This window comes from Ambystoma mexicanum, chromosome 6q, assembly GCF_040938575.1.
Source record: "Ambystoma mexicanum isolate Mex_15411 chromosome 6q, UKY_AmexF1_1, whole genome shotgun sequence".
NCBI classification, from domain to species: domain Eukaryota; kingdom Metazoa; phylum Chordata; class Amphibia; order Caudata; family Ambystomatidae; genus Ambystoma; species Ambystoma mexicanum.
In genome coordinates, this window is record NC_090937.1 from 275549167 (window position 1) to 275571616 (window position 22450).

At 43.3% G+C, this 22450-nt stretch overlaps 1 protein-coding gene across 1 annotated transcript in view; it reads right to left on the reverse strand.

The window, feature by feature from the left end:
- The window catches only part of LOC138515204 (ovochymase-2-like), a 438094-nt gene that overhangs the window by 153596 nt on the left and 262048 nt on the right, over window positions 1-22450 (reverse strand). The window contains exon 13 of the mRNA XM_069630166.1: window positions 3073-3236. Coding sequence (XP_069486267.1) covers window positions 3073-3236 — 164 coding nt within the window. The remainder of the gene's footprint in view (window positions 1-3072; window positions 3237-22450) is intronic.

Sequence of the window (22450 nt, forward strand, 5' to 3'; positions counted from 1 at the left end):
AATTGGTGACACAGATATGGCGGTCATGAGGTAGTGAAGAACCATTTGTAGGTGTGTGATGTGGTAGGCACATAGGAAATTATTTTTTCAAAAATGTGCTTATTGGTCGTTACAGCATCATTGCTCAAGTTATACGTAAGCAATCAAATTACAACTCCATGACGATTACTCGTTAGCACAGGTAACATTAACAACTTAAGCAGAATAATTAAACACACTTTATAGCATAGCGAGAGCCTGCATGCGTTAAGTTCATGTTGCTGGTTGTCACAAGGTGGGGCAGGGAGATATGTGCCAGGGGCCTAGTGTGGGGGTTTCAGTGGTCACAGTCAGAGGGCACAGGGTCAAAAAGTTCAGTAGTTTGTAATCAGTAAAAGCAAAAATGGAATGAGGGTGCATTCAGGGTGGTTTATCGTCCGATGGATAAAACATTGATGCAATGAGTGCTTTCCAGGCCTCAGAAGTGGGGGGTGGGTCAGCAGCATGTGCCTCCCTAGCTGCAAACCATGCCTTTGCTTCAGCTTCGCACCATATGCCAAACTCTGTACGCCACTTCTCATACTGCTGGCCACTTGTAGGTTTCCATCACATAACTAGGTGTCTTTTGGCCAGAATGCAGACCAGGTCCATATATTTAATGACATGAATGGGTTTGTTCATTCTGGGGTATATGCCCAGTAAACATTCAAGTGGGTCCAAGTGCTACCTAGTGATTCCAACGTTCATGCTTGCTTGCTTGATTGATTCGGGACCAAAAACCTTTTGCTAGAAACACAGTTCCACATGATATGGATGAGGTCTACGTCTTGCCCTTCGCACCATGGGCAAGCCAAGGTCACGCTGGACATCGAATTTGGCTTCTACAGTAGGAGTGAATCAGCCTAAATCTAGAGTCCAGGACACATTCCTGCTGAAGCTCAGTGATATCTCCCATTGTTTATCAGACATTTTAAACCAATATCAGCCTCCCAACGCACTTTCACTTTAGTACATTTAACACTAGTTTGGTCTGGTAAATATTTGTAAAGTCGAGACAAAGGTCTCCAGCCATCCTCCAAGTCATACATCAATGCAAGAAATGTATCTTTTTGGGGTTCTTCAGGCCACTCAGTCCATCTACTTTTAGCCACTCCTGTACTACAAAAATTGTCCTTTGGGGAGGCCTTCCCGTTGCATCAGGCTGTACATATCTCTGAACACCCCATTTTCATACAAATCACCCCAGGTAGCGATGCCCAACCTCTCCCAGCTTCTAGCAACACTGATCTCTACTTATATATACACACACACACACACACACACACACGTCTACATTAATCGGGAGATTGGGAGAATAAGTGTGTGTAAACGGAACAGGCTGAGCACTCTGGACCAACTCCACCTTCCCAGTTTCACAATCAGGGACAGAGGGCCAGTAATGCGAGCCAGGATCCATAAGGTCTCCCTAAGCCAGGTAGGTCGCTTTAACGGTTGTAGTTCACTTTCAGACGTAAGTTAGTCAGATGCCCACTTTATTACTTGGAACTCTGTGACAAAGCTTATTTGAGCAGCTAACTTTGGCAGCTTTACCCCACCATGCCTGCATGGTAAGGGTAACATGTTGCGTGCCAACTGCGTCATCTTGAACCCCATAAAAGGTTTCGCAAAAGAACGTCAAGCGAGCAGGAAAAATGCAGCTTCTATGTAATAATGCATGTTTGTGAAACCATATAGGAGCCTGGGGAGGACGATCATCTTAATAACCGCTATTCTTCCCAGGAGTGAGAGTGGCAACCGCGACCTATTGTGCGTGTGCATGTCCCTCAGCAAATGAGCAATTCGGCTTCCCAGATACAGGCATGTGTCTCCCACAGGTCAGGTAAGGCTGTTCCATCTTCCCTGTGTAATCCTGCCAAAGGGAAAAGGCAGGATTTCTGCCTGCTAAAAGAGATATCAGATAACTTTGCAAAATCATTGAGTACATCTAATATTATCGGCAAATGATGTTGCGGTTCACATAAAGTAGCACATCCTCCCCTGCTAGTAGTCCCTTCTCCCTTTCCATGGTGGCCTGTTGCAGATTGCGAAAAGCAGGTAAGTGTGGGGAGGAGGGAGGGAAGCAAAATGTGGGGCAGGTGGATGGGGGTAGACATACCTTGTTCCCCAGCTAGTGGAGATGGCAGCCGCTACCTGGGAGGGGGCTTAGGGTGACAGGATTACCCTCTGCTAACGCCTGCGCTCTGTGCCTCCCCACTACCTGGGAGGCCACCACAACCCCCTCGCCGGGTACTAACGTGTGATAGGTGACCATCGGCCGAGTGGTCTTCAGTCAAAGGAGAGGTCCTCTAATGAGAGCTAAGGTCACCTTACACAGAAGAGAGCCCGAGGGTAAGGGCTGTATCATTCTGAGAGCGTGCTCAGGTGGAAGGAATGGGAAGTCTCACCTGGTGCTTCCAGATCGCCTTGCCCAGTGCGTACACATTACAAAGATGCTTGAAATCTAGGCTTTTAAAAGTAATCAGAGTCTGCATTCAAGCCCTGCTGATTGGCTAGAGATTTGGAAACCGTGAGAAGAATGAAAGCGAAGCACAGAATACTGGTGGTTACAGCCTAATGCTACATTTTGTAGAATGAGAAGAGAACATGTTCTAATAGTTGTTTAATGTACTTTGGTACATTGTATCCGTTTTTTTTTATCTTGGTGGGATTGTGTTGTTTTAATGTTCATTATTTATTGAGATGCTTATGACTGTCCGATGATACATGACAGCCAACATCGTTAATATTAACAATTAATAAATCTCTTCACAGGCCAACAGGACGCACGGTACACGTTCTCCAGGTCACTATAGGAACAGCACATCCAGTTACTATAGGGTGCCTTCACCATGATCTCTAGCTCCATGCCAGCCCCCTAATTGAAACCCATGGTGTGGCTGTAAATTGATAGGAAGACCACCTGCTGCCATTCCAGCAAGTGCTGGTCTCCACTAAGGCCACATCATCAGACCAGAATGAGGGTCACATGTGATGAGGCGCTATGAGGCACATACAATTACATTCATTTCAAAGGGACATGAAAGTAACACTAACCTGGCAAACAGACCTCAGCTCCTCTGGTTCTGTGTAACCTGCACAAATCATGGAATTTTTCACCTGGAACCACCAATAGTCAACCCTTTTGCAAGTCTCGTATCCTATCACAGGTAACGCCACTTGATTCAAAGCTTCAGCAACTTTAGGAGCAACAGAGTTCCCTATTTGCAAAACAGCAAGAAAGAAATATTGATGAAACTCACTCAGAAAGGTATTGTCTTTTATGACTATCTTCACATATTTGGCTATCAATCCTATTTATATAATTCTCAGAGTATGTCTGTGCAATGAAGACTTGGCATGTGCAGAGCCATACACACCCTGCAACCTGGATTTGCTGATCAGTCCTTCCACAAGGGAGTGGCAGATGGCAAAGCCACTTCCCCCTTACATCCAAATCCTGAGGCTGCCTACACGAGGAGGTATGGTTCATGATTTCACACACTTAAAATAAAATGAACACCAAGACCAGACTGCATTAGGCACTAAGTGAATCATGCATTCAACACTTATTACAGACCCATTTGTCAGATATAAAGGTGGTCATACTCATGTTAAATTGCGCTTAGATTTAATGTAAAGCAATCTAGAACCCTCATTGCTATATTTATGTTTATTGAATTTATATAGCGCTTTAAGCCAAAGCGCTTTACAATATAACAGGTACAAAAGTGAGAAGCATATTTACAAACATGAACAGGTCATTAGAACAATAAGTAGAACTATTTACAAGGGGGGGGGGGAGTGTGGGGGGAGGGTAGAGGAGGGGCTAGGTGAAGGGATATCCAGTGTGGGATTTGAGGTAGGGGGAGGGGAAGGGAAGGGAAGGGGGAGTGATCTGGTGTCCTCATTGCCCTTAAGTAGTATTTGTTATCAATTTAAGGTCAGAGGGGAAGGAGAGAGGATGGGGAAAGGAGGGGGCAAGGGTAGGAGGGGTAGGAAAGGGAAGTCGGGGGGAGTGAAGAAGATGGGCTTTCAGGGAGTGGTGGAAGGATGAGTAGGTAGTTGGAAGGAGCAGAAGCGTGAGGAGGCACATGGCGCTGGGTGTACAGTAAGGAGGTAGAGGTTTGCTGAGCGGAGAGAGCGGGAGGGGGAGTAAAATGAGAGGAGGAAGGAAAGGTAGGGGGGGCTCCAGGTCATGGAGAGATTTGTAGACAAGACAGAGGAATTGAAATTTCAGTTGTGAGAGGAAGAGAAGCCAGTCAAGTTTAGAGAGAGAGAGAGAGAGAAAGAAAGAAATAGAGTCTCGAGGGTCAAGGAGAAAGAGTACGGATAGAGGAGTGGTAGATGGATTTTAGGAATATTTCAAATTAGTACAATAGGAGTTTACCAGACCGTCCATCTTGGCATGAACACCTTCAATCAGAAAATCATTCGTGTTTATTCAAGATCTTGGTAATGTGCTTTGCTCGTTAAGGCATGTAAAATGACCTATTGCACTACCAAACATATTGAAAGTTGTCAAATAAACCATGTAACATTTTTATAAAAGTCACTTTACAATGTTAGTACAATGTTAGTACAATTACATAACAGCTTCTTTTGTAGAGAATGAACACCACTGCCTCAAAGTGTCCTTTCTTCCTGGACAGGGTGTAGCTCAGATTAAAGCCAATAATGTGTTTCTTCTGTGAGCACCAAGGAAATGGTTCAATGTTCGGCTTTAGGCACTCCTGCAAGACATGAGGGAGGGCTCAAAAGCCATACTCAGAAGATTCCTCTGTCAATGCTGCAATCATTTCGTTTTCCAGAAAAGAAACAGAGACCCCCCCCCACTCAAGATATCTGTATTTTCTCTGGTTGTGCGCTTGTTAGAGATGACTGGGTGCCACTTACAAATGCAGACCTGACATTGTAACTCGTGGGGCCAAGGGAGCAACAGACAAAGTCCAATAGTGAGAGAGTGAAATAGTGATTTGTTATTTATTTAGCGCCTTAAGCCAAAGTGCTTTCCAGAGAGCATATTAATATACCTTTATCATTCCAACCGAAGTTGGTACTCTTATCAACCTCGGAAGGGTGAAAGGTGAGTTGGCCTTGCCGGGATTCGAACCTGCGACCTGCAGATCACAGCAGTGAGAGCTCAACCCACTGAGCTATCTTACTGGCATAATGCTTCTCTAAACCGATCCAAAATACTCAACTTCTTTTACAATATTCCTATAATGCACAAAATATTTACAAAAGACAAACTATGCTGATTTACCTGATTTTTTGTTTCTCTTATTGTGAATTCGAAACTTGAGTAGTTCGTGGATGTTCATAGAAAGGGTTTTTATTTTTACCCTGACCTGGACATTCATGTAAAAAATTGACATACTTTTGGGCACTATGCCATACTTAAATATTGAAACCGAACCTTCAAGTAAATGAAATCAGCTATAGATATGTTGTGTAGCTGGTCAATTAAATCAAAGAATAGTTAAATAGATGGAAGGAGCTCCCACTAAAAGAGCCATTTGGAGGTAACTGGGCTTAGGTGCTGAAGCTGCTCCAGAGTGAAGTGAAAGCCTGTACCTAAACAAAAGGTTGCTCATTGCCTCGAAGAACTGTAGCGGGCACAGACAATTGCTGTCAGATAAGAACATTTTGGATTGTTACTTTTCGTGAAGGCCCCTCCTCTATTCATAACAGCTTGATACTAATGCTTTCACCAAAAACACTTGTTTAAAGGATAAGCCACCATTCATTGTTGCTTTAATTGATTTCTCGGGAGCATTTAATGGTGTTTTAGGAAGTATCGTCACAAAATTACACAAGGGTGGCTTGCCTTCTATTTGGTGAGCTGCACAGCAATACCTCTGTTAGGGCAAGGTGAGATTAAATGGGTAGCTTCACAAGAGGAATATACACCTGCATAGGTCTGAAACAAGGCTGTGTGTTGGCGACATTTCTGTATCCCATCTACTTAACAGATCTGCAATTTGCTTGCAGAATGGCCATTCTTTTCCTACTAAATTGGATAATCAAACACATTGCACAGTCCGCTTATGCCTTTGATCACGTGTCATTTGATCACACACCTATTGGCATACAGAGACCTTTGAACCAGCATTTAGTAATCAATCCTTAAAATTTTAAAATATATTTTACAAGTGAGAATTATAAACATGATTCAGAGTCCTGAAAATAACAGCCAGATGATCATCGGATAGAAATTGTCAAAGAATTTAAATATTTGGGTTGGAGGTATTTTGTGGTGCCTCACATAAAACACAAATGGAAAAGAGCAAAAAATAATAATGCTGTGGCCGATGCTTAGAGGACTGGATCGCAAAATGGATGGGCTTTCTTTGGTTCCTATTCTCACATTATGCAAACATTTACATCAGCAATAACCTACAAACTTGAAATGTTGACGAATATGGATACATTTTTGAGGAAAATAGAGGTCACAGTTTGGCTTCTGCGTATTGGACTTCCAAGAAATTCATCCATGCCATTACTTAGGTTGGAGCTCGTATTGGTCTCCTTGAGTATTATGGTTGAAATAAGCAGAGGTACACGTTTTCTGTAAATCAGAGGAACAATAAAAGGGGGAATACAATGTGTAGAAAGAGAGGCAATGATGCTCAATACATAAAAATAACTTTCTAAGTTTCGATTTGTTAATTATTTTTTGGTGAGATTGGTTTTGGATACGACTTGGAGTTGTATATGAAAACCAATTTAAAACACCTCAAGGCTATAGCAAAAGCTTGGATAGGTGAATAATGTCTTGAGTTCCCATTATTTATGCTTTGTCTGAATTAACAAATGCATACTATGGTTATGGAATTATTCGAAATCACAATTGTTTTCCAAAATAGATAATAGAGACATCTCTATATTAAATTCAGATTTAATTTATTAGAAACCTTAGAGGTGCTCGGCCCAGATTAAAATGGTCCAGAACAGATCGTACATCTAGATTATGTAAACATCCAATAACTTTGGCATCAATTAAACATTTTTTTATTTTGCCTAGTAATCATCAAGATCAGGCTGCCATTTTTCCAGAGGTTCGTCGATGACAAACATTGGGCCTCATACAAGCCTGCCGGTCCGTAAATAATAGTGCCGGTAGCAGCGTACCGGCACCCTTTCTGGACCGCTAGACTACAAGTATGGCTCAGGGGCCGTTGCTCCCGGCAGTACCTACCTGCCTGCGGCACCGGCCCCTGCAGGCATGGTTTTCATTGAAGCACAAGCACCGTTGCTAACGTTGCTTCCGTGTCCCCATTCTCGCCACGGTAATGGGGACTTACACTTTCCGCTGCCTGACATCCCGGCCTGCTGGGATATGTCATGTCCCAGTGGCACCAGGAAATCAGGAAGCGGAACAGTGTTACGAGTTCGGCAGCAACCTGCTGAACTCATAATGGGGCCAATTGTCTGGGGGACGAGGCTTTTTGGTCACGTTGTATTATTGAAAAACAAACCTTCCCCTGAAAAGAAGCACAAAGATAAGGCTGTAAATGATGCTTCGGATATTCGTCGTGTATATTGAGATTTGTTTCTTTTTTAAAAATTTTATTAGATATATATTCAGTATAATTATGATTGTATCATTTTATATTGTTTAGCGTGTACAAGGTTTAATTTTAACAATTAATTCACTTAATATAAAAAAGTTGGTTGCTTTGCACAATTTTTCTTCTGTTACAGGAAACCTGATTGGTTCATTACCCTAAAATTGATGGAAGGTTTGTTATAAATCTGCAGAACAAGCACTTTGCAAAAGACCCAACGGTGGCCTGATGATTGGGGTAAAACATGGAACTTTTCCTTTGGTAAAGCACGTTAATCTAGTAGCTGTTACTTTTCAATATGTTAATTCAGATGGCACGGTTGCTCATGTTTTTTTTATTTAATCAACAAAACTGTCCCTTGCACTACTTAAACATTTAAAGTATCATTGATGCCCTCACATTATGTCTAGATTCTTGGATGACTAGTCATCCCATCGATCTAGTGACCATAGGAGGAAACTTAAATGCCCGCTTACCAAGAAAAACTTAGTTGATTAGTGTCTGAAGAGGACTTAATATTCCAATTCCAGAATCTCATTTAAAACAAATGATTTCAATGAAACTGGAAAGGACTGCCTGCAATTGCTGGACAATTGGGGACTTTGGAAAGCTCTTATATAAGGGGTCTGAACATTCTTTGGCTGGTAATAAGATTGTTTGGTTTGACAACATTCTGAATGCTATAAGCAAATACATAATGAATTTGTTCCATAACGTGCATAATACATGGGTCCTTTAATCATGAATAAGAATATTCATGAGATGAACAGATTTCGCTTTTAAACTGACCTGCACTTTTGGTGTAATACCAAAAAGACATAAAAAGATAAATTACATATCAAAAACTGAGAACATTTTTGGACAAAGCTATTGTGCACAAAAAAAGAGCTTAGACAAAACATTAGAAGTTCTCCCAAGAACATTTGGGAACTGGAAATGTTTGAGCATGTAAATGAAATGTATGCAAAATTATTGAAATTTGGTGAAAAAAACACAACTGATCTTAAGTAAAGGAAAATTGTGAACTCGTTCTGCAAACAGTACCTAATAATTCTAAGCAGTATTGGCATTTGATAAATAAATACAATGGCAAAAGAAAGGAGTCCCGAACAATCCAATACTGGAGTACACCTAGAATAAATATATCACTACTACCTTCGAGTCCTCTGAACCATCTGTCTCCTTGCCTCCCAAGACCCAATTTCTTCTTCGCTTTCTTCCCTTGGCTGGCTTCCCTTTCATTCCCAACTTAAATTTCATTTCCTCTGTCTAGACTTCTCTCCATGACCTTGCTCGCCCTGATCTCTCCTCTCTCCTTTCTTTCTACACTCCTTCCCGCTCCCTTCGTTCAGCTGACCACTTCCTTCTCACTGTCCCTCCTTCCCTGTGTGCCTCCTCCCGTTTCCGCTCCTTTCAGCTCCTATCCCCCCTGCACTGGAACTCCTTACCCTACTCAATCCGCTCTATACCTACCTGCTCCTCCTTCCGCACTTCCCTGAAATCTCTCCTCCACTCCCCGCCTTGAAACCTTCCCCTCCTCTCATTCTCTCTCCTTCCCTCGAATCTTCCCTATGATCCTTACCTTCCCCTTCCTCTTCCTCACCCTCATACCCCTTCTGTTTCCCTCCTCCTTCCCTCTTCCCTCTCTGTTTAATTGCTCTACTTACTGTTTTGTTGGTTTGTTCCATGATTGTAAATTGCAACTACTGTTATGTTATATGTATTCTGTTGTTAAAATGTAAAGCGTTTTGGATTAAAGCATTATATAAACACAATAAATACAAATAGTGAAACATATTTCAGTGACTTTCACACTGGTGATCTAGGTGGAAATTGTACAACTACATGAAACATCTAAAGACATCTGTAGCGCTAGGCCCATATGGCTTTGAAAATATGAAAATACGAGTTGCTCAATAAAATGGGACCACCTTTTGAAACAGGGGTTCCAGTTTGTGTTAAATAAGCTGCAGATCCTCAGCTCTTGCAACACGTCTTTTAATATCCACATTTACGAATAAGCTAACATGCAAGCTCCTTCCAATTTTAGATTTACTGCACTTCTAGGCTTTGGCGGGTGGACCCGCTTTCGCTGTACTTGTTAATGTTATTGCATGATAACACTATGGTGCGGATACGCATGGATGCGGACAGATTTTTACAAAAAAAAAGATAGAAATGAAATAAGGTTTAAAGCACCACTCCTTTTTAATTTTATACATCTGATGTACATTCTACCTTATCACGGGTGCAAAGATTGTCTCCTAAAATAGGATATTTAACAGAAGTATTTAATATCTGGGAACATAGTGTACTAGCAATGCAGAGATGGGAACATGGCATCCAGCATGTTCTTGTCATTAGAACATTTTTTTTGTAGCACCGCCGGGAGGCCAGTCCCCCAAGCTCGCTCGCGTGCAGCCGTGCCCTCGATGTTCAGAGGAACGCTGCGTCCCTTCACAGTCGTCCGCTGTGTTGCTTGTGAGGCCCCGCTACAGCGTTTCAAGGCCCCCACCGGGCCAGGTCTCGCCCTGTCTCCGCAGTCCGTTCGAGTCTCCATTGGAGATCGCACCCCGTGGCTCGCCCGGCCTCCGGGGCTCGATCCCTCGCAGGCTCCCGCTTTGCTTGTCTCCACACACCTCAGGCGTGCCTCCCGGCAACCACCCTATCGATGGTGTGCCCCTGCTTCGCTCCGCGCCCCCAGTTCCTTTGAGGGCGACCCGACAAAGCCCTTAGTCACGTCCCGGGACCGGGGCGCTTGGGGCACTCCTGCTGCTCCTCCTCCTCCTCTTCTGGTCCGACGGGGCCCCCACTGCCGGATCCTCTATCCGTGCACTGTCCGGGTGCTTTCTCGCCCACAGGGTTGAGGCAAGCTTGCTTGGGCACCGCAGGCTCACGCTCCTATCCTCGGCTCTTCGGTCAGTTTATGACCCTTTGTTGGTGCGCCGCCATCTTTCTGCGAACGTGTAGCAGGAGCCCAGCTGTATTTCGGTGGCCACGATTCGCCCGGTTGAGCTCTAATTTGCTGCACAAGTCGCTCCACTCTCGCGCTGGACCTTCCCCCCGTCTGGGGATGCGTTGGCAGCTTGCTTTACGCCACAATTGCAGCTTATCAGGATCTTTGTCGGATTAACGGGAGCTCCTCAAGAGCACGTCCCTTCACGGCGCCATCCAGCCACGCCCCCCCTCTTTTCATTAGAAGATACGTTTTTATTCAGTTTCTTACCATCTTTGATAGGAGTCTTCATTTTTATTGTAATATGTGATGGTTTCATTACATTTTTAAGATGGTTTACTGTGTACCTTTCTTTTTATTTTTATCCAAAAATGCACTACAAACGTGTAAAATAAAATTACCCAGTTCATTAAAAAAAAAAAAATAATTGCCAGAAAAAGAGCAAAAGCACCCTTAACCTGAAACTCATTTCATTTGCTTGATTAAAAAAAGGAAAGAAAAATAGATGGGCTGCACAAATGCAAGGGGATAGGAGATGCATGGGGATGGGGGTTCTGTGGAGGACCATCGCAAGGGGTAAGCAGAGGGCCAATTCTGTTTAAAAAAGCCAACATAACTTCTCACAAAAAATAATAGCAACAATATACAGATCCAGTATGTTCATGGGCCCACAGTGTTCTCCATGCTCTGTGGTTACTGTAAAGGGGCCAAACAACGGGCAAGTTGGACCATTTGAGTTGCATTGCCCTTTGATAAGGTATTTTCGATGCTGGTGGCATAACCTTTGAACATGGTATGAACTGATCAATATTTGCAATGACAATGTTTTGGGGAATTCTCCTGATTAGAGAAATCACCCTTTCAGTAGTGCGGTAACTAACAGTGGCATCAGCAAGAACATTGCTTCGGAAAATGGCATTAGGCATGATGGCATCCACCCTGTAAAGAGTGTCGGGTACATGGCTCTTTTTTCAGACACGAATGAACTGGGTAGAACTGAACATTCCCAAAGCAGCACACAAAGAAAATGCGAGTACATTTGAGCCAAAATAAAAGGTGAAATTAGGAAACTGCTAATGCATGAGCTACTCAAAGGATGCTTTCTGAAGCGATGGAAGAAATGTCCTAAAAGGAGAAGAAACCAAAACAGGCACCCAAGGTTAAAAATAAAAACTGATAACGACTACCCTAATGTCGGTCAGAGGTTTAGTGGGAGCAAAAGTCCAGATCGAATCTAGCACCACCAACATTTCAGCTCACGGATACTATGGCTTCCACAAGTGGACAAACAAAGCCTTGCAAAACAAGGCCCAAGAAGCAGACGAATGAGCAAAAGGAGGCTTCAAGAGGGAACTTTTAGCATACAAAGCCTACAGCATAGATTAAAAATATAAAACAAAAAGCCAGATGCACTTTCAGGTCTATTCGCAGTACTGTTTTCTAAGTGCTGCGCTTGGCAGATCTTTCACCTGCAGCCACTGTACTAATAGGGCTTAGGAAAACAAGGGCTTTGTACAATGAGGCAGACCGCCGGAACATCAGGAGGTGGCTTTTGCAAGTGGGCCTCATTGCGCACAACGAATGCCAATGTGAACGCGGCGTACAAGGCATCATGGATGAAAATGTGGTATTGAAGCCTGTTGTACCTTGCAGGCAGTCTTTCTAGCAGGCTGCAGTACCATTAAGTGCCAGCGTTCTCAATGAAAATGTTCCATTGCAATATACGTTTAGGGAGCCCGGAAGCCAGCTACTCCAGACTGTCCAATGGCAGTGCTTCTCAATGAAGCGCCTCCAATTTCCAATGGTTGCATTATCCTATGGGCAGTGTAAGGAATTCATGGTGCCAACAGTAATGGCAGACACAAGTTATCGCATTTCAAGGGTGTTTATGAAACTGTAAATGCAGGGTGGAAAAACGCCTAATCTAAATCTAAGATGGGAGCAAGCGTCGACCATCAAATGAAAAATAAGGCAGTCCTTGTAGCGTTGTGCCAAAATAAAAGGGCCTATACTAAGAAAAACCTATTGCCAATTCCATTCAACTAATTACAAAAAGAGTGTGGGTTAAGGATTCAATAAAGAAGTGTTCACAAATAATAAGTCAGGATGTGATTGCCAGGTGTCTCCCTTACCCATGTTTTTAGCAAGGGACAAGGTGGGACCTTGGAGCACAGCACACGCTCGAGCCTTCCCAGCACGAGCTAACAGTTCTGGGTCAGCTATCAGGTTCTTCGTTGGTTAAGTCTCTTTTCAAAAAGTCTCTCACCTTCGATGCTCTCAGCAAACACACACAAGTTCTGTTCTATGAACACTTCGGGTGATGGCTTCACCTCAGAGTCCCCCTCTTCTGGCTGCAGACCCCTCAGTAATTGTATTCAACAAATTCATAAGACAGTTCTCTTCTCAGTGACCTTTGGTTGACAGCTTTTCACCCTTGGATCTCCCTCGACCGGGCTCGGATCCCAAATGAAAAGGGGGGCACTTTCGTTCCCCTTATCTTGTAATTCTTCTTACTTTCACAAATCTTAATGTCTTTTCAAACAGGTTTTTGGGCTTTTCCCCTTTTTGACGGTTTCCCTCTGCTGGGTTCACTCTCGCTGACTTTTCCGATAAACAGTTCATGTATTCATTTTCACCATGCGGGATTCATTTCCCTTAGCTTTCGCAATTATCTGCCGGTCAAAGACTTTCAACGGGACAGAGGATTTTACAAGAACCCTGTATGACCACTTTGACCTTTCATCGCCTCTTCCAAAGGCCTTCTGGTTACAGTAGTCTTTATACCATTGGGTAATCGCTGAGAGTTTCCTTCGTGAGCACTCACGTGGTACCGGTCGCCTCTGTTACTGGTTTTCCCCCTCTTTAGCTTCTCAAAGTTCAAATTAGCGATTGGTTATTTCTCGTTCAACACAGTTCAGTTTCTTATCAATTCTCCCCTCGACTCACTGGCTGTGATGAACCGCTTGCCTTCCTTTATCCTTGGAGTCATTCAAGGGTTTTACCACCGAGACAGACGTCCTTCCTTGGTCATCAGGGGAAGAGGCTCTTGCGTACCATAGACAACTGCTGCAACACACACTGGCCTTTGTTTGCAGTCTTATGTTTCCAATTGCAGAGGTTTCACAGACCTGGATTGGAATGGGCAAGGTCACATATCTCCTTGTCACTCTCTGGGTATTTGCCGTCTTTCGCCTACTATAATGCTGCCGTGCTGAGTTAGCCCTCACGTTGTGCGGTCTGCCTTGCTCGTCTTGTGCTCTCGTTCTCCACCTTTTATCCCTGTGGGGAAGGTAAAGGGCCGTCAGGTGTAGGGGTGTGTGTGTGGTTGTGGTCAATTGCCAAACGGCTCTGTTAGTCTATTATTTTTTGTGTTTTGTGAAGGTATTCATGTCGGAAAAGGGGGGGCAGTATTTTGGAATATCCTATGTGGTAGGATGGGGAAAAGGTGTTGAAAGAAGGGGGATACCGTGTCTCGCCCGTCAGTGTCCCACTCCCCAAGGACCCCCCCATCCAGGTGATCTTCCCTCACTGGTCCACCCCCAGGAACTGGATCCAATAGCAATGGCCATGTCCTGGCCACCTGGAAGACAGATCTCCGGGGACTAGCCAGGGAGACACCTCCAGGTTTCTCACAGTAGTCAGGAACCAATCAAACAATGGCCAGTAACCACGTGAGTGGTTACAAACCATTGAAAAACTCACTTGCAACTTGTAAGTAGAGGATGGGACTACCAGTTACTACCCCCCTTCCTCTTGGAACTCAAGAGTCGCTTATGTGCACATCCGGATTGGAAAGTGGGTGTTGATTTTATTACAACTATGAAAAACATCCAGAGTAGACTCAAGGGATGTGCTACAACATGGAGCACTTGCGCTTACAGAGCAAAGCAGGGAGTGAGCAGATTCGATTACAGGACCTAAAACCACATACAGAACCCAGATGAAAGATTAGTGCACTTTAAAGGACAGGCTGTACTCAAGTAGGATAAGGTGGACAACGTGGCTGTGCCAACTGCGAAGAAAGATCCTCTTCCATAAAGACTGAAGAGGACTAAAAACCACAAACCTTTGAGTACGCCGTGTTCTAAATCCACCCATCCTGAGGGTCTCAACCTCTACGGCCCATTCAACTTCTCACATCCAGATGGCCCACTTGACCACTGCACTCTGTTTCAGCTTGCCTCAATGGCCCACCACTCTACCATGCTCTTCTACTCTTCATCCAGATCCCCCTCGGCATCCTGTTCTATGACTCATCAGGACAACTACCCGATTTTGAGGGCATATCCGACCTACAAACCACCTCCATTTTCTTTTCTTTTACGTTTAAATGGCAATTTTCATATTTCTTCCCAGCTCCCCTTCCCAATCTTTTGAGGCTTTGTTTTAACCTGTATTTATATACATGTTTTTAGGGTGGATGCTAGAATATTTTTGGTTACTGAAATGCTCATGCTCCAATGGAAATCCATGGGTTTCACTGGTGTCATGAGAGCGCTCCCCTCACTGATATTTTTACCCATTCATAAAAGCCTCTATGCATCACCTACTGTTTATTGAATTAACCACTATATAACAGTGGTTTTACCGTGCCTTACAATTGTGTGCGCTACATACGTACCTTGAGGCACGTCCAACTGTCAGGGTGCAAATTAATTCCTCTGCTTCTTGCTATTTGAGTGCAATCTTGCCACATCCCTTTAAGGAAAGTTTTGAAGTCTTCCCTGTAATTCTAAATTGTGCCTCTTGTGGTTTTATGGTGCCATTGCAGTGTTTCCCTCACTTGCTGACTTGATATTGTGCACACACCAGAAAACATGGCAACCAAGTAAAGCGTCTACTAAAAACACAAACTGGAAAATAAACCAAGCCTCCAGTTGAATAGAAGAGATCTGCTCAATAGCGTTCAAAAGAAAATTATAGTTATGCAACAACTGCACTACCATCAACTGGTGTCAAAGTCTAAAATCTTAAAGACATATTGGGGGCTATATCCCAAAGGTTGGGTATCTGAATCACCAATACTAATGGAGACCTGCTTCGGTGCAATTATTTTGAAACCGGGTGTGCACCAAAAACTGTTTGCCACACTACCCGTCAGGTTTATGTTTGATGAAAGCTTGTGATGGTCAAACATTAGGTAGGAGCCTTGTCTTAAGAAGAGAACAGAGGAGGCTTTCCATTGTGTCTCTGGGGAGTGTACTTCATAGTTGGGGGGAGTAAAATTACTAAAAGGTCCAATCCCTGGATTGGGTTTACAACAGTGGCATAAAAAGCAGTTGAGTAGCCCCCCCCCCCACGATCGGGGGTAGGATCTAGCGAGGTTGTTTGGATGATTAACGTTGGCCCTTTTTTCGTAGGGCTTGATCGACCACGCAACTCTCATGGCTGCGGCCACAACTATGGTGAGGTGACATGTGTCTGAGTATGCGACTCCGTGTGCTTCAATTGCAACATTAGTCTGGGGAGGTCTTCATGGTTGCTATAACCACAAGGAAATGTAGGTAGGCAAGCCCCAGTTGTAGGCTGTCTGTGTAGTGTAACCAACACCTGACTAGTGCTATGAGTGCAGATACTCACTGTGCATATTCCATGGTGTCAACTTGACATATGTTTACTCAGAGACCCTTAGTCAAAAAGAAAAAGGCAATGGCAGACTCTTTACAAACTTCCTTACACTTTCACTATGTTGCCACTTCACCCATTCCTCAATGCTTTCTCGAATGAAAGCAAGGCAACAGATAAAAGGTGGATAAGCTATGCACTTTAAAAAAAAGGGCTGGGCCCTCGAGATCCCGAAATTCCCACCAATTAGAAAGCTTCACTACCAATTGCCAAGCAGCAGATTTGTTTCCAATCTGTAACATGGCTTTGTCTTTGCTGATTTCTCTAGGGGTTTTGCCCCCATATGCAGGCCTCTAGGCTTTGCACCAGGCTGGGATATTTACGGGCTTTGCACCACCATGGTCTTTTTGGTGGCAGCACTCAGTGAGGGCTTTGCTTTGGAGCATGAAAAGCCACTGGGGAAATGTAAGGAGAAAGAGGGACTGGGAGCACAAAAGACAAAGGAATTGGAGCACAGGGGCAGGTGAGAGATTGATGCAATAAGTCAGAGAGAAAATGAGTGACATGATAGCGAAGAGGCAGAGAGGCTAGAAAAAATAGAAAAGCGACAGGGGGGAGTGGAAAAAGAGGAAGAGTTTGGAGGGAAATATAGTAGCCGAGGAGCTTGAGGAAAAGATACAAATGGAGTTGAACACCCTCTGAGAGGGTAATACCATGGCTGGTTGCAGTGGGACAACACAAGTAAAATTATGTGAGGCAAGTAAAAAAAAAAGGACTAAGAGTAAAAATGAATTTAGCAGATCACAAAGAAAGGATTTTTGACAGAGAAGCAGAACGAGGAGGGTAAAAGGACCAAGTAAAGAGAGGAGGCATAAGGCAGACCCATAAAAAGGCTGTGAAGGTGCAGACAGTAGTAAAGCAACAGGAGGGAGTAGCAACGAAGAGAAGGATTGGGGCAATGGTGTAAGGTTATAAAGGAGGTTGAAAAGATGAAAGGCTTGCTGGTACAAGTGACTAAGTCTAGAAAAAAAAGAAATCATTGGTTTCTTTTGGTGTCCAGTTAAAGTTTCGAAAACAAAAGGATCAAATGCAAAAGGTGAGAGTGCATTCGACCGACAACCAAAGGATCGAAAATAAATGTAAAATGTATTTTTTTTGTGCTCTAGTTTAGCTTTAAAATGATGTTTTTACACCAAAAACGAGGGTTTTTGGGGGGGAGGGAGGTTTCAAAAAATAAATTAAAAAAAAAATTTCGAACCTTTTTCGGTCGAATTGACTTGACCCTTTTGTCATTCGATCCTTTTGATTCTGTACTATGACCTATAACCGTTTCTTATATTTTGCTTCATGTCAGCCTCCATGCAGTGCCAGTACTGGGTAAGGAAATTGTGCTGATCATTGTAGTCTTGTTTACAAGATAGGAGAGTTGGCCCTGATTGTATTGTATTGTTTATTATTTGGATTGCGCACCAGACCCACAGGTATCAGGTCGCAAAGCATAAAATAATTCAAAGCTTAGTTACAAGACAAATTACAGGACTAACCAATTAAACACAAAAAGAGGAATATGGTACAAAAGTGAGAGTAGCATAGGGAGATGCAATATACGGAAACGTGCAAGTATAGCATAGTAGCATGAAGAGAAAAATTGTACAGTTTGAGGGCAGGTATTTACAAGTATTTACAGTCAATATTTACAGTCATGGTGTAGTACAGTGGCAAGTACCAACTATAAATCTGAGTCTTTAAGCCATTTGATGGTACTCTTGCGGAAGTTATGGAAAGACTGGTCGACTCAGTGTAGGTGGTAGTGAGTTCCACAATTTAGCTGCCTTGACTGGGTAGCTGCAGCCCCCAATTCTTGATAGCTTGAATCTAGGAACTGCAGGGTAATTAGTGTTAGATAGTCTAGTGGTCCTGGTTGAAGCCACCTTATTGAATCTTTCCGACAGGTAGATGGGTGCAGCATTGTTCAAACATTTGTGGGTCAAGGTCGCCACCTTCAGCTTAATTTTGTCATGTCTAGAAAAAGAGTTATTGGCTCTTCGAGTCATGGAGATGTGTTCTCGCTTGGCAATTCCTAATGCGGCTCTAAGAGCATTGTTTTGCAAGGTCTGGATCTTCTTGATGATATATTTATTAGCGCCTATGAATAAGACGTTACAATAATCCAATTTTGATAAAATAAGAGCTCGGGCCAGGGTGATGCAACTGCTATTTGATAGAAAAGGTTCGCTAGCTCTAATCAATTTGCACATATAAGATGTGGACGAGGCCACCGCGTTAACTTGCTTGTTGAGAGATAGGGTCAAATCTAGGTAGAATCCTAAAGTCTTCACCTGTTTGGCCACAGAGAAAGTGTTGTTATCAATATTGAAGGTGGAGTAATTAGGACTTCATTTATTGAGTGATGCAGTAGTGCCTAGGATGATGATCTCAGTCTTGTCATTCAGGCATAGCCCGTGGGTAGCCATCCATGCCTGGATGACGAGGTAGATTGTATTCACCAAAGCCAAATCCTTGTCGTAATCACCAGATAGAGGTAGGAGGATCTGTGTGTCATCTGCATAGTTAGTGTAGGTGACAACCAGATGATCCAGATCAAAAAGGGGCTCAGTGAAGATGTTTTAGACGGCGGGTGAGATACATGACCTCTGAGGCACTCCACAGGTGATGGGGTCAGCGACTGCAGTCAGTCAGAAGACTCATAGTCCGGTTACTGTGAAAGGATTGTATCCAGACTATAACTTCCACTGAGAAATGGGCAGCTGTGTCAAGGTGACTACATAGGACTCCATGCTCAACTAAGTCAAATGCCGCAGAAAGATCCAATAAGAGATGGAGGGCGGGAGTCCCCTTGTCTCCAAGTTCGTCAATCTGTGCCTTTAAGTCTAGTAAGGCTGTTTCGGTACCATGCTGTGGCCGAAAGCCAGACTGTCATGAACCCAATAATGAGTTAGTTTCCAGATGTTTTTAAATTTGTGAGTAAACCATTTTATCTAATATTTTCAGCAGGAATGGCACAGTGGTGATGGGTCGTTAGTTAGACATTGGACCCAACTATCCCTACTGTTTTTTGTTTTTTTTTAGGAGTGAGAGCACCCACGATTCCTTAAAGTTAGCTGGAATTATACCAGATGAGAATGAGGCGTTGATCAGTTTAGCGATGAAAGGGGCCAAGTCTCTAGCGGCATCCTTTATGAGTTGTGCCGGGCAATGATCTCCCTTACAGTTAGAAGGTTTGAGTGATAGGATAATTTTTTCTGTATTAAGTATAGTTACTTTAGTGAACTTGAAGCGTGGGGGGGTGGTCAAGGCTATTAGGAGTGGTATCAGCCGTGGGGGAAATGGGGGAGGAGGGTGTCCTGATTAGTGACTCTTTTTTCTTGGCAATTTTCGTTTGTAAAGTCTTAACTTTATTGACTAGTGCATGCTGTATGTCCGAGCACCAAGGTTTATCTTTTATGCAATTGTCCGGTATAGGGATTGGGGTTTCAAGCTCTTTAAGTATAGTAAAGAGTTCCTTCGTGCTCGACTTAGCCTGGGCTTTTCTAGTATTATAAGTTTCACGCTTTGCTTGGAGTATTTCCTTTTTTGTAGAGAGCCGAAATGGTATGAAGGTTATTTTTATTTTCCTCAGATGGAGGTAGCCTCCAGGATACCTCACATTGCCTTTTATTTTTCCGCAGAGTTTTCAATTGTGGGGTGTACCAAGAATTAAGGTGTGCCTTAGGTGTACTCTGTTTTGTTTTTAAAGGTGCTATTGAGTCTAAGGAGGTGGACATAATTTGATTGAATTCTTTTACTAAGTCATCCGGAACCATATGGTCTCGGAGAGTATTGAGTGTGGGAAGAATCAGAGGGAGCAGGTTGTCAACTGTAATATTCTTTTTATTCCTGGTTAGGATGGAAGGGACAAGTAAAGGACTGGGCAAGCAACAAGGGGTTAAGAATGAAGACAATGAAAGTGAGAGCAAGGGTATGCCACCAGGCCTGGAGAGTCTGGACAGGTGCATTTTGGGGTTTTCAAAGCCTTATGCTTCAAGGTGCAGCACATGTTACTAAGAAGCTAATAGGCAACGTGGTTGCTTGAAAGTACTTTTCCATGTTTTCCCTGCTAACAGAGCATCGTAAAGGAAAGTGGTCCTCGCAGTTGAAAACATAGGTAGAACTAGAAAAAGCACTGCAAGGCGGTGTGAGCTGCACACCACAATAAATTGGCATAAGGGGTTGTGTATCAGGAACATTATACTGTAGGAAGAGGTTGCTTACTTAAAGGACATAAACAAAACCCAATTCAGAAATTGCATGATGGGCTTAAAAGGAAAGAGGCGGTGTTTCCATCACAAACAGTTCAGTTGGCAGAAAGATCCGTCACCAGCTGGGCAAATGTGAGCAACAATTTTATGCTGGAAGCAAAGGGCAGGCCAGGAGATCCTACCCTTTCTAGAATCAGTTTTGCTGGAGATTTGATTGGGGTGGCTGTCCATAGTGTGACGAGTTCCAGGAATTCATCCCTTCTCCACTGTCCCCACTGTGAGGCTAAGGAGGTGAGCCTGCTCCGCAACACTCTCCCTAGGGGTTTGTGTCCAGTGGGACCTCACTGTGAGAGACTTCCCCCTTTGTGGACAATGACTCCCAATCCTGTAAGGAACTCCCTAGGAAACCTTCCAACAGTACCTCTATAAACACATCTAGTAACGAAATGTTTGAAGAATATACAAGCATGTATTATTGCCATCAGGAAACGGATTACTCCGTTAAAAGAAAAATCACTGTTTACTGGGATGAGGAGAGAAGGCAAAACAAACAGAGAAAAAGGAATACGAGACTGCGCGAGAGTAATCCCACTGCTACGTAGTAACGGAGAGGGGAAGAGTCTGGAGAATGAGAGAGGAAGCCTGTGAGTTATGAATTGGCTCACTAGCTTGCACAGGGGCGAGGCTGCACGCACTGTGTCATGTGGCCAAGAGGAAGAAAACGGCAGAAGTAGACGCACAGTGTCGACAAACCAGAGAGAGAGGAGAGACGCCATTGCGGACACAAGGTGTCTGTACTCGGAGAGAAAGAGAGAGACGGAGTGGTGGCATGACAACAACAGACCCGTGGTGGACTAGAAGTCCACTGAACAACACTGATACCATTCCACTAATGCTAACGCAGAACCTACCGGCAGACTGGATACCGAAGAACCTGTTGGTGCAGCAAAAGGAAGAAAAATAAATAACAAAGATGATGCTTTGCGGAATAAAAAATAATTATTCCAATTGGGGCTGAAGGAGTAACAGAGGGTTATGGCAGGCAAAAGCACAATTACAATTCGTGTATTCATGTATTAAAAATATATATATTATAAACTACAATTTAAACAATTCACAATTCATATAAAATCATCAACAATGTGTGCAAAAACCACATGGTTAACACTGTGCAAATAATCAGTATAAATTGAGCAAATATGCAAACATAAAATTGTGCAAATCCACAGATCATATGCCACCAGTCTACAATATATGACAAATAAAGGCACGATTAGCATGACTTGAATACATCATTGCAAACATCACTGTTTAATGAACCATTCTTTTACAGTCCAAACAAAACGTATTCTCCTTGTTTAAATTGTAGTTTAGAATATATATTTTTAATAAATACATGAATGCATTAATTGTAATTGTGCATTTTCCTGCCATAAGCCTCTGTTACACCTTGAGCCCCAATTGGAACAATTATTTTTCCTTCCGTGAGGCATCATCTTTGCAGTTTATCAGTATTGCTCCCCATGTACCTGTGAGGAAGGGATACCCATCCATTGGTTTTAGCAAAATGAAGAAAAGGGAGCAGAAGAATCAAGAGAGGCCAACAGGACGAACCGGAGAGGTCTCACCTGAATAATACCCACTGACGTTAGCCCTGAACTCTGCAAGTAACGGGGAAAACAGAAGACCCCCGGGAGGGGGACAGAGAAGCATTACTGGTACACTCAGAATAGCCCCAGTCAAGATAACGCATTGCCATTTAAAGAAGTGAATGGGAATCTTATTCTGTAGTGTGTCAAGGTTTTCACTTGACTGGGACGAATATGAGTATCACAATAATGAGAGGGAACACGCCCCCAGAGTTCATATTGGAATTAAACTAGACAAAGAAAGCCCAATTAAAGAAGAGAGATATAATAGAAATGAAAAGCCAGAAGACCTGGATAAAACAGAGTAAAAGGAAAAGGCCAAAGAGAAACCAGAGACTGATTTATATACCAAAGACCAGAGAATCCATGGGGAGAGCCCCAAGTATACAATAATGTTACCTTGGGGAATGAGAAGGATAACTATACCTAAAATAA